We start from the raw sequence: 12,474 nt of genomic DNA, 5'->3' as shown, positions 1-12,474 counted from the left end.
ATAAAATTGATAAAATGAAAATTAAGTTTAATTTAAAAAAAGAGCATATGTCGTTTTTGATTTGATTTGTTTCTGTTTTGTATACTGTAGGATTACGTATTGTTAGTCCAATTGTTTAGCCAGTTTGCCTTATTTTAAGGAATTTGCGGCACACGCAACGGACGCACATTCGTCTGCATCTGGTGCAGCTTCTGGTTGATCTTATATGTGTGATCCTTCAGATAACTGATCAGATCCGCTTGCCTCTCGAGCAGCTCAGCGGTGTCGCCTCCCGGCTGCATGAGACCCAAAGAACCGCTGGCACGATCTGCGCCACGCAAAACATCTGGCGCCAGCTTTGCCTTATTGAACTTCACTACTTTATCTAGGGGAGAAAAAGGATGTAAAACTGTTTATAATAGTAACTGGATTATGCTCACTTATATAGCAGCCATGGGTGGCGGCGAGCAGAAGATTCTCGGCCACATTGAAGGTGGTAATGTAACTGATGGGCGACAGCCAGCCCTCGGCGCAATGCTTCTCGAAGTCATTGCCATAATAGTGATGGATGAGGGCCTGGACTCCGAGCAGCATCGAGTTCCACAGCGACACAATTTGCAGTGGCACTCCCTTCTGCATGCTCGTCTCTCGATGGAAATCGTGATAGCCATTCATGCGGAGATTATCATGCTGTTTCTTCACAAAGTGATCAAAGAGCTGTGCAAAAAAGATACAAAATGATTATTTTAGGGTACTTTTCAATATATGTATGTACATATATAGGATTCTACGCAATGGCAATTTAGTCTTTTTTAATTTAAATTGAATGATTAAATCGTTAAATAAAAATATTAAGACCAATATATTGCCATGTAATGTGTATAATACAACTTTTAATGATATTGATACGGTCTATGGATTGAGATAGGTCGCGTTCAATGGCAATCGGGTAAACGGGAAACGGTAATCAGACAAACGGTTAAACTCTACAGGAGATACTCACGAAAGTGATCACCCAGAAGGTGGCGCGCAAGTAGAGCATTATAAAGTAGGCATCGCAGCGTCGATCCTCTGGGAACAGGGTCGCCAGGCCAATGCCCACACACGAAATGATCGTCGAGATAAGCAAATGTATACTAAAAATGTTAAATAAAAAAAGTAAAGTACATTCATTGTACCAGTGGTGTGTGTGTTAATTGCGTTGTGATTCGTTACGCTGCTGGTATCAGCAACAAGCCAGCCAGCAATAGCATCACTCTTTCACACTCTGTGATTCATAGCTGCCGGCTATGTGGCGGTATGTGTGAGAGAATGCGTACATACCTAAATGCAGGCACGGTTTTCAGCTTATATGCGCCATTGTCGTTAGAGAATAGCACGGGATCAAGCAGCTCGTCAGTGTCGCGATTCTGTTGTCCTTGGCTTCCACTGCCGGTTTGAATAGCTGCGCCAGCTGCTGCATCGGAATCCATGTTGTTGCGTTGTTCGTTGAGCTTCAAATGGACTGCACCTAAACAGCAAAATAAATGGGCTTTGTTTGTTGTTTGTTTTTTATTATTGTCGGTGCGCCCGCAGCGTCAGCGTGACCGTCAGTTCAATTTGAAAGCAATACTAGTTTACGACGTAAAATATACCACAATATACCATACACAGTGATATAAGCTGTGCGAAGCGTTGCCAGATAACAGCGCACTTTATTTATTGATCAACTAACGTAAATTTCTTTTGTAAGTTTTTGAGAATGCCCATTTACAAGTAAATCAGGTAATAGTTGAAGGTTATATTTTAAAAGTAGCAACCTCTGGTACAAATTTGCATTTTCTAAGCATACTTCTAGCATTAATGAGTTATCGATATATCGATAAATCTATTGCATCTCTTGGCTTGATAAACAATTCAAAGTTTTTGTTGTTGCGCAAATTCAAATTGCGGTAAAATTGTTTAACAATTGGCAGCAAAATACAAGTTATAAATGACTACACCTGCACCACGCCGCGTTAGAGATTTGTTGGCATTTTACTCGGATTCGGAAGATGAAGGCAGCACAGCGCCCTGCAAGCCAACGGACGCGCATCCAATTGGCGACAGGAAACCGCAAGCTATGTAAGATAATATTCATTAAATTAGTAGTAAAGTTAAGGCCGAGCTTATTACAGTAACAATGCGGACAAGGAGAATGTGTCACAAGAGCCAAAGACAAATTTCAATGCGGCAACACCCAGCTTCAATATGCTGTAAGTTGAGACAAGGTAGATCACCATGATCGGCAGCCTAAATAATTTTTCAATTTTAGGCCTAGAAGACGTTCTGAGATGGTCATGATGGACTCGGATAGCGATGATGAAGATCACAATCTCAACTGCGCCATTCTCAACGACTCCTTTGTACTCAGTCCAGTGCAAGAGCTGACGGGCAGCACAACCAGTGAACCTTTGATTGCTGGCGTTCCATTGAAGCCGAATGACTCCAATCTGTCGTTTTTGGGACGCTTTGGAAACATGGGCATCGACTGTAGTGGCACTACCAACAAATCGCCAAAGCAGGCACAACATATCCCCAATAAGAAACCTCCGCCACGATCGATGCACATCATTTCCGAGCATCGCAAGGCGTTGGACAGCCAAACACCACTGAGAACCGCTCCAGCAGCAGCTGCGGCCAAGTCGCAAGCGAAGCCCGAGGTGGAGTTTGTGACGCCACAGGTGGGCAGCATTAGCTCACGACGAACCGCACAAAAGACGCGCAACGAGCAGCTGGACAATGAGTTTCGCTTCCAAAAAGTGCTCTTCCAGACGCCTATGACCGTCAGTCGCAATGCGCCCTTTGCCAGCGATAGTCTGACCTTCTCTCTGTGTGACACCATCAGTGAGAGTCCTGAGACACCGGCTGCTCCTCCAGTGCAGCTCAAAGAGATGCCGCCAAGCGGAAAATCAAAAAAGTCACTTGAAGGCGCCTTTGGTCAAGCGGAGCAGCTGAAAGCCGCAATTCCAGAACTGCCACTGCCCATTGCCACAGCAACTGACAAGCCAGATAATGCTGCCAAAGCCAACTCGAATGTACTGAAAATCAAGCAACACGCTTATCAGATGGTCAAGAAATTGGGCAGCGGTGGCTCCAGTTCCGTTTACTTGGCGCGTCGCCAGGATAATGGTAAGGAGTTTGCCTTGAAGGTGGTCGATCTTCAAGCCGATCCTCTCGTGGTGCAGGGATATCTCAATGAGACGAAGCTGCTGGAGAAACTGCAGGGCAACATTTGCGTTGTCTCGCTCTACGATTAGTGAGTTGTTCCACAAAGCTAAGAGTCAATCAAAGTAATCTCAATTTTATTGTTTAGTGAACTGTTGCGTGCTGAGTCCAAGCTGTACCTGGTGATGGAGAAGGGCGATTGTGATTTGAACAAGATACTCCAGGGATTCACCACCAATCTGCCACTGTACAATCTGATGAATATACTCTATCAAATGCTGCAGGCCGTCAACTATATACATCAGCATGGCGTTATACATTCTGATCTGAAGCCAGCCAACTTTCTCATGGCCAATGGCAGGCTCAAGCTGATTGACTTTGGTATTGCCAGCAACATTGCGGTGGACTCGACAAGTATCATCAAATTCTCGCAAGCTGGCACGTTCAACTACATCAGTCCCGAGGCCTTGACCGACATCTCTAGCGGCACCAGTCCCATGCGTGGCGGCAATCAGCCGAAGATTAAGATCTCTACCAAGTCGGATGTGTGGTCGCTGGGCTGCATCTTGTATCTGCTGCTATATCAGAAGACGCCCTTTGGCCACATACGCAACATCAACGCGAAGATGAACGCAATTGCGAATCCGAGCAGCAGCATCGAGTATCCTGCGCTGCCCATTTATTATCCTCTGATGCTAGTCCACGTAAATATAGAGTTCATAGTAGAGATAGTACACTTTTTAACAATCCAAAATTTACTTGCAGATGGTCAAGAACTGTTTGCAACTGAATCCCAAGAAGCGGCCTTCGTGTGTGGAGCTGTTGCAGTATCCTTTCCACATGGTCATTCCCCTACAGAATCTTCAGCTGGCGGCCAAGCATTGATGCCACATCCACATTTAAGCTATGTCATATTCGTACAATTATTTATGCACAAAAGAAATGATTTAAATATAAGAAATGCACAGGAGTTTTGTCATATGTGTGTGTGTATTTAATTCTCGTTTTTAGCATAAATTATACATCATAAATTGTTATAATGCGTTAATGCTAGGGCGTGTAGTGTTTCATTTTGTTTATTATTATTTATTTATAACAACGCGCTGTCCCTTTGCGACTTTTGTTTCCATTTATCCCTCTCTCATTCTGTTTGTTCATCAATTTGTTTGTTTGCCTAATTTAATTCTTGCGCTTTAGTTGTTTAATTAACGCAACATTAATTACTAATTCGCTTTCCATCTCCTCATTACGTTATATGTTGTTGCTTTTACCCCATCTTCATCAACTGCGCTTGTTTTTTTTGTTTTGTGTTTTTCATTTACTCATCAATTAGATTTAAGTTCTTTATTTACTTTTTGTTAATGGTTTTCATTTTATATGTATATAAAAATAGTTGGTTTTTTTTTGTTTTTGTTTTATTTTATTTATCATACGCTTAATTAAATGTTGCTGTTGTCGGCTAACCATTTGCTCTACTAACATATTCTATTGCTGCGGCTACTTTCTCGAAATACTTTTTACTTTTTTGCGCTCTCGCTCTCTCTCTCTCACTTTACACAGAACTGAACAATTGAACAAACAAAAAAACATAAAAAATAAACAAAAATCTCGATGCACAATTACAATTACTACTGGTTTCACTTTCACTTTCGTTCCTCTTCCATCTGACAATTGAATCTCTTTACAATTTGATTGGTTGTTGTTTGGCCTTTTGAAATTCGCCAAAGAATTTCAATTTCGGTTTGCTTAACTTAAGTAAAACATGTACAAACAATGGAAAACAAAATAGTAAAGAAACAGGAAAACAATTAATAGGTTAGCGCGCACTTTTGACGTGGTTTTTAAATGCAGGTTAAACACAAAGAATATAGCATAATATTGTATGTGTATATAAATTAAATTACAAACAAATACGCGTGTGTGTGTGTGTTTCTAAACTGTCTCTAGATGTGGCATGTGGCATGTGGCATGTGCAACAGCAGCAGCAATGTGTGGTTGTGGATTTAGAATAATTAATTTACTTTTCTCTCGCCTCACATTTAGATGTTCAACATTGCACAAGTTTTTTTTTCTTTTTGTATTATTTTATGTTTTTTTTTTTTTGTTTGTTTTGTTTTTCTTCTTACTTGCTTGTTTAGTTTATGTATATATAATTCATTAAAGCATTACTTAATTTCATCATATTTTCTTTTTTTGTTTTTCTTTTTTTTTACTACTTTAAAATGTTAAATGTTGCTGTTGTTGGGCTCGTTATTATATTTTCTCTTTTTGTTCCATTTTCTTTCTTATGCTTCTTTTTATGTGTGTTTTAGTGTTGCTTCTTCAAGTATTTTGTAATTGTAATATTAAACTTTAAACTTAATAGATTGTTAGAATTGTTGTTGTTGAGTTGCTGCTTTCTTATTTTTTTTTTTTTGTGGAAGTTCGACAAACGCTCTGATTGTTGTCCATATAAATCGTCGTTGTGGTTCTGCTGAATTTATTTATTTATAGGGGGCAACAAACTCCCAACTGCGGCGACATTAAATGTCCTAAAACAAAAAGTAATTAGTTAAGATATTCTATTTTTGATTGTTAAGTGATATACTCACTTGCTCGCCATTTGAGGCATGCTGCAGCTTCGAGATGAGCTGCTCCTTTTGGCTAACAATGCCACGCCAGTGATCGTCTTGCTCGCGTGCTCGCTGCTCCAAGTCAATCAGAGTGTTGCTCTGCAGATCAAAAGAAGAAGAATGGTCAATTAATGAAATAACAAAAGATGGGGGGGACTTTCTCTTCTTACCGTCTTTGTGACCAGCTGCGTGAGTTCGTCGTTGCGCTTGCGCAGCTTTAGGTTCTGTGTTTGCAGCTCTTGCTGCTCGGCAGCACTAACGAAGAGGGATTTGCTATTCGAATTACTATTATTGCTACTAATATTGTTGTGGGTATTATTGTTGCTGTTGTGTTCGCTGCTGCTGCTGCTGCTACTGTTGCTGCTGCCATTGTTTGTTGATTGTGTGGACTTATTACTACTGCTCTGGGCTGCGAGTAGCAGCTGCTTCTGTTGCTGCTGCTTCAGGTGTGTGGCCAGCACCTGCTCCAGCCACTCGTCAAAGGAGGCGCTGAGTGCGTTGCCCGCATGCGCCTTAACTGCATCCGGATACAAACGCTGGTACAGCTCGCGAATGCGTTGCTGTTCACCCTTTGCCGAGTTGCCACCGCTCAAAGCGCCATTGGCAGCAGCTGCGGACTTTTGTTGTTGCTGCTGCTGCTGCTGTTGCAATTGTTGTTGCTCCTGCAGCTGCTTGTGTTGTTGCTGCAATTTCAAACATATATACACGCTCACATTACTATTGATCATTGAATTTCACATTTGATTTATTTCGACTGCAGCATTAAAATTATAATACAAAAAACGTAAACGTAAATAAACAATAAACAATAAGCGGAGCGGGGCGGGGAGCGTGTTAATCTTGTCGTGCACTTACGCCTACGCTTAGCGCTGTATTTGTTTTCGTCTTTGCTGTTGATGTTGTTATTATTGTTGCTCTAGCGTTTGCTTCGGCATTTTGCAACGCTTCAATCAACTTCCAATTTTTCAGACGAACGTCCTGACGAAACACAACAAACACAACGTGGCAAATTAGTCAAGCGAAAAGGAAGTTCGGATTAATTGGACAAGACATGGACAAACCAAAAATAAAGAACACAGAAGAAGAATGTTAAAAATTATCATTGTAAATTGATTGTAGCTTAAATTCAAATTCCAATCGGAAGCGTTTCGATAACATAAATATCGATCTTTTTCGATATTCCCGCAAAGTTGCCACATTGTTTGTATTTGATCCCTAAATGGTACTTTCGGGAAATTCGCGACCGCGCAAATTTAAATTACTTTCTATATTAGTTAATTTTGAAATTTACTTACATTATTCTTCTCGCGCTGCTCTTGCAGCTCCTGCTGCAACTGTTTCTCCTTGCCCTGCAGCTGCTCGGCACGCTGTTGTGCCTCCACAAGCTGCGACTGCAGCGTGCTGTTCTGCTGTTTCTGTGTGGCCTGGACATCGTTGAGGGCACGCAGCTCGGCTTGGAGTGCAGTGAGAGCCTCGGACTGTGCTTGGGCCTGCTCCGATTGCTGGGCATTCGCCTGGACTGCATGACTGTTGGCCTGGCTCAACTGCTGGTTGAGTGTGACATTGCTGGCCTCCAGAGCGGCCGTCTGTTGACGCAACTCGGGCAATTCTGTGCTGCAGACGCGTTGCAGGTCGGCCTGGGATTGCAACAGTTCGGCCTTAGCCGTCTCAAGAGCATTGTTCAGATTGCGCAGCTCCAGCTGGAGTTCAGTGTTCTGGGTTTCGAGCTGCTTGCGCTGCTCCAGCTCAAAGACACTGTTATTGAGGCGAGCCTCGAGCTCATCGCGCTGCTGCTCCAGTGCGAGCAGTTGCTTTGTCTGCTGTTGAATCAGCTCGTTCTTTTGTTGTGACTCGGCGTTCAAAAAGCTCGTCATTTCCGCAATGACCTTCTCCTTGTGCACCAGATCCTGCTGCAGACGCTGCAACTGTAGCAACAGATCTTGCGAGCTGGCCTGTTTCTCGTGCAATAATTTGGCCTGCAACTCATTACGCTCCTTATTGGCAGCAGCCAGATCCTGACCCAATGCGGTCAATTTGTCATTGGCATTGGCCAGATCCTGATTCAATGAGGCCAATTTGTCGTTGTAGGCCTGGCTGCGTCCATGCATTTGAGCACGCTCGGTATTCACCTCTTGGCGCAGCTCACGCAATTTAGCCTGGATGCCAATGGAGGCCTCCTGTTCCTCAGCCAGTTGTTTCTCCTTCTCCTCGAGTTGACGCTTTAGTTTCTGGCAGATGTCATCGGACCAATCGCCATGATTAGCGGGCATATCTTGCTGTTTGTTCAACAGATAATCAATGAGTATTTGTATCTCGGAGCGATTGAGTTCGGCACGCGAGAAGACATTCATCAGAGCCGAGACGCCAATGGTCTGATGCTCGGCGAGCTTGTCGAGGGCCTGGACAAGATCCTTGGCTGCGAGAGTTGTTTCCTTCTGCTGTTTCTTGTTGACCTGTTGCTTGTTCTTGTTCACATTGTTCTGCAATTTGGGTGAACCGATTTGCTGCTGTTGCTTGAGCACCTGCTGCTGCTTGGGCACATGTGGCACCTCAACAGGCTGTTCAATGGCAGCATTGATGAGGGCCACGGCAGCAGCGGTTGGTTTCTCCTTTTTTGGCAGCAGCGCCGCCATTCTTCTTTTTGAGCCTGCTGCTTGGTGTTCTCCTCCTTGCGTTCCTTTTGCTCCTGCTTCTTCAGCTCGACGACATCCTTGGGTGGACGTGCCTCAAAGTTGTTCAACACGGGCGTTTCCTCAACTGGCGACTGCTTAACATTGATCGCTTCATTCTTGTTGACCAGAATGCCGACAGCAGCCGTAGCTGCAGCTGCCTTGGGTCCAGCTCCATTGCGTTTGTCCTTCTTGCCCTTCTTGGTGTTGTTGTTGATGTTATTATTGTTGGCTTGGTTCTCCTTCTCAGCATTGACGCTAGTGCGACGCTGCTCGTTCAACACTTCTGGGTCCGGATCGAATTCTACATGCTGCTTGGACAAACCGGGTTCCTCTTCCAAATTCTGCTCTTCGGAATGTCCATCAGAGAAGTCTTCCTGTTCGTCCTGCTCGTTGTTGCTACTGGCATTATCCTTTTGCTGTTCACGCTGACGCTGCTTCTTCTCCCGCTTCAGCTCCTTCTTCTTGGGCTTCCGCTGGGAGGCTGCATTGCCACCAGATTTATTCTGAGCATACAAATTGGCGCTGAGTGCGCGCTTCTCGGCTACAACCTCCTCGAAGGTCTTACGCCGAAAGATCTTGTTGATGAACAGAAAGGACAACAGAGATGCCGTGAACACACAACCAATGACAATCAGTATGTGGAAATCCATATTTGCATATGGTGATGATTCCTCTTAGTTTGCTGTGGGGTGCGGGTTACTGCAAGAAATCAAAAAGAATCAAAAATTAGCATTTATAATTAATAAACTTGTATGAATTTACAATTGGTATCTCAAGAATTTTGAAATGGTGCCAAAATATAAATAAGGGCTACAATTAGTTGGTGTCTTCGAAAAGCTTTGTGCACAATGCACGTTCTATGTGTCTCAAGCAACTTAATGAAGCTAAATTTATAATTGTAAATAGAACTTTGAGATACTCCAAACAAATATATATATAGAATATAGATAAGAGTGCAGGCCTTGAACCATTTCTATTTAATCATATTTTATAAATAATTGCTTATAAAGAAATTTATTTATGCAAGCATAATATAATATTCTGCTTAACTCTGAGCACTGGCTAGAGATCGTTGTAATTTTACCCTCTTCGATTATACGATAAGTGAATCAACAAACGTCGAGTGTCTTGATTGCATTCTCTGGCATGGAAAGTTTTTTAAACAAGCTTCCATCACAGCGAAATGTTTAGACAAAGTGTGCGCTACAAATTTCTACTTCTTTGTTCACATTATCAGCAAGCAGTTTTTTGTTTTCTATATTTTCGGTATTACCGATGACGTGTTTCTTTGCAATTAGTTAGAATCTGTTGACGTTGTTTCAGAGCAAAAAAAAAAAGAAACAACAACCATAACGAATAACAGTTCACATTAGAGGCATAAAGCAAGATCAACGACATTAACAATCAAACGTAATTATAATTGTCATTCAATCCAAATATTTCACGAGCACAAATACACACAAATGTGAGCGTGCGTGAATGTGTATGTGTTTGGTACGTGCTTATCAGTTTGCCGGCCGGTGAATGGCACTAAAATAATATATACAACATTTGTTATCGGCATTGTTGTTTGACGACGTGTTGTAAATATAAATGTACTTGTTGATATCGGTATTATTTATGATACTCTCGTTTCGTAATTCCGATAGCAGTTGCACTTTAAACCACTTTGTAACAAACATGCACATACACACGCATTGCAGCAGAGATCAGTGTTGCAAGATTACAAACAAGGATCGATAAGTGTGGTTGATAAGCTTAGTTATCGATTGCTTTTGAAATACCTGTAGAGAGTACAAAATCAGCTGGCTTTTTTTTAACTTCTAGTCGTGACTATTTCCAACAAAATATAAATGTAATTAGGTAGATGCAAAAAGTCCGTTTGCTTAGCTCTGTTCAGGTGAAAAATGTTCGCGCAAGTTGCGGCAAAAAACATTGTAAGCTAATATAGACACCATAAGAAATTCGCACAAAGAAAACGAACAAGTTGAAAAAAGGGAGAGCAAACAACTTGTTTGTCTCTGTCATTTGCAATTCACAGCGAAGAAAGTTACATATGCATGAGAACTTGGTTAAACTTGAAGCGGATACCATAAAAAAGGCACAAACTGCCCACATAGAAAAAGAAACACCAAAAATGAATTGCAAATATAACAGGAAATTCCCAAATAAGACAGCAAATAAATATCTCACTTTCTGACGCACACGTATGCAAATATTGCAAAGCACTCACTCAACTCAACTCACTACTAAATTTTTTTGGATCTTCGGCTGCTTCTGCTGTGTCTGCTTCTTCGTTGCCAAACAGCGCTTCACAACGTCTCCTTCACTTTGTGCGGAGCGCTAACTGGACAAAACTCGAATGACACTAGGTGGCGACGGCCAAGCAACGATACAGCGACGACGTCAACGGCAACGAAACTGACGCTGCTCTGACGGCAAAGCTCAGCTCAATTCGGCGCTCGCTCACTCTCTCTCTTGCTCTCTTTGCGTTCATTTTTACTCTCTCCCGACGTGTGTGACGTCGCTCGGTTAGAACTTGAAATTTCAAGTAGGCTCCGTATAAGCTGTGCTTCTTCTTCGCGGCGTTGGCGCTCGTTGAAGAATTCACAAATTGCAAATTAAATTCAAGGTTGTTGCTCTCTCGGTCTTTTGCCGCTGAGCTCAGCAACTGGCTTTTTTAACTGCTTAGCTGGACTGACTCAGATATTCTAAGGAATTTGAGAAGCTGAACTTAATATCTTTATACAATAGTTATATACATTGGCATCTAATAAATTGCTGTCTATTTTTACTTTCTCTCTGTCTCGTTATCTTCTTGCTTGCGGTCGCTGTGTCAATATTATTATCAATTGAGCACTTAAAAAATTCTAGCTAATTTTGATGACTTCAACATTATGTCAAGAGTCGTTGATAACGATTTTTCATTGGAAACTCATAATACTTTTGGGCAGTAAGTGTGTGACGTCACAGCAGGCTGGAACATCTTCATGATGGTTTTTGGGCGTGTAAACATACATTTAACGGCTCTGTGCTAAATATATAAGACAGTCAATGGTGCCAAACAAAGCAAAGGCGGCGGCATCTCTGAGCGGCGAACTGAGCGTCCAGCAAAGCCGTAGCCAACTACAAATAAAAGCCGGTAAAGGTCATCAACCGGAAGAGCGGCGCTGCGGAATGTGCGCGAGTGTGTGTGCTTGTGTATGTATCGTATGTATGTGAGAAAGTCGAAAAAAAAAACTAGTTGCTAACACAATAATAAACATTATTATCATCAAATTCCAACTACACTAACCAAACACATGCATAGAAATAACTGTGTATGTGAGTGTGCCCAAATAATTATGTTTATGGCTGAGTCGTTTGCTAAATTTACTGCTGCCCTGGTTACATGCAGCGTCAACTGCAAATTTGCCCCAATTTTTTTTGTTGCTCTTGTTCAATTAGTTGGAAAAGCAGCCGCATTTTGCCCATATGGAATTTCTCACTCACACTCTTTTTTTTTTTGCAAATGCTTCTCGCTCTCTCACTTAAACACACACAAGCTCACTCAATGCTGCTGTATTTGTTGTTTTTGTATTTGCGGTTTGTCTTCGTTGCCATTTGTTGTCGTCGTCGTTCTTTTTGATGTTTTTATTCATAAATGCAATTTTTTTGCTTCTGCTATTTTTATTGATAGTCAGGCCGAGGCAAGTGTTAATTTTAGAAAGTTCTCATTTTTTTTATTTATGTTTATGCAACATGCAATGTTTTTTTTTTTGTTTCAAGTGCGCTCCAAATAAAGAGAGCGTGTGATTTGAGAGAGGAGAGAGTGAGTGTGAGAAGCATCAAGTCTTTTTTATTTACTTAGTTTATTTTTCTTTCTGCTTAGTTTGGGTGCGTTGAGTCGAGCTATTTGGCTTAAGGAATGTCGCTTTTTCAATGACTCACTCAATATTTCCCACTAAAAATACACACACAAACACACACACAGATATATCAGCAATTGAAAACAATGTTTGATTTCTATTAATGATTATTGATTG

The 12,474-nt window shown here is 41.8% G+C and overlaps 3 protein-coding genes across 3 annotated transcripts; 1 reads left to right on the top strand and 2 right to left on the bottom strand.

The window, feature by feature from the left end:
* Positions 1-10: 10 nt before the first annotated feature.
* LOC132786380 (transmembrane protein 192) lies at positions 11-1,590 on the bottom strand. The gene is made up of 4 exons (XM_060792894.1): positions 1,303-1,590; positions 983-1,115; positions 420-696; positions 11-364 (listed from the first exon to the last, which is right to left on the bottom strand). Exons 1-4 carry the CDS (start codon positions 1,449-1,451, stop codon positions 135-137), a joined length of 789 nt encoding a protein of 262 aa, XP_060648877.1. The 5' UTR covers positions 1,452-1,590; the 3' UTR covers positions 11-134.
* A 226-nt stretch (positions 1,591-1,816) lies between these two features.
* Positions 1,817-4,771, top strand: LOC132786378 (dual specificity protein kinase TTK). The gene is made up of 5 exons (XM_060792892.1): positions 1,817-2,082; positions 2,136-2,213; positions 2,273-3,256; positions 3,314-3,869; positions 3,931-4,771. The coding sequence occupies exons 1-5, from the start codon at positions 1,952-1,954 to the stop codon at positions 4,048-4,050; spliced, it is 1,869 nt and encodes a 622-aa protein (XP_060648875.1). The 5' UTR covers positions 1,817-1,951; the 3' UTR covers positions 4,051-4,771.
* A 453-nt stretch (positions 4,772-5,224) lies between these two features.
* Positions 5,225-10,857, bottom strand: LOC132786377 (putative uncharacterized protein DDB_G0271606). Its single transcript, XM_060792891.1, is given in 6 exon segments — positions 5,225-5,696; positions 5,757-5,876; positions 5,948-6,460; positions 7,073-8,412; positions 8,415-9,148; positions 10,697-10,857. Coding segments are annotated over 5 exon segments (2,667 nt in total). The 5' UTR covers positions 9,100-9,148; positions 10,697-10,857; the 3' UTR covers positions 5,225-5,687.
* Between the last annotated feature and the right edge of the window lie 1,617 nt (positions 10,858-12,474).

The sequence above is a fragment of the Drosophila nasuta genome, chromosome 2R (assembly GCF_023558535.2).
Source record: "Drosophila nasuta strain 15112-1781.00 chromosome 2R, ASM2355853v1, whole genome shotgun sequence".
In the NCBI taxonomy this organism is placed as follows: Eukaryota; Metazoa; Arthropoda; class Insecta; order Diptera; family Drosophilidae; genus Drosophila; species Drosophila nasuta.
The sequence above is the reverse complement of the archived record's forward strand: the minus strand, read 5'-3'. Positions and strand labels throughout refer to the sequence as shown.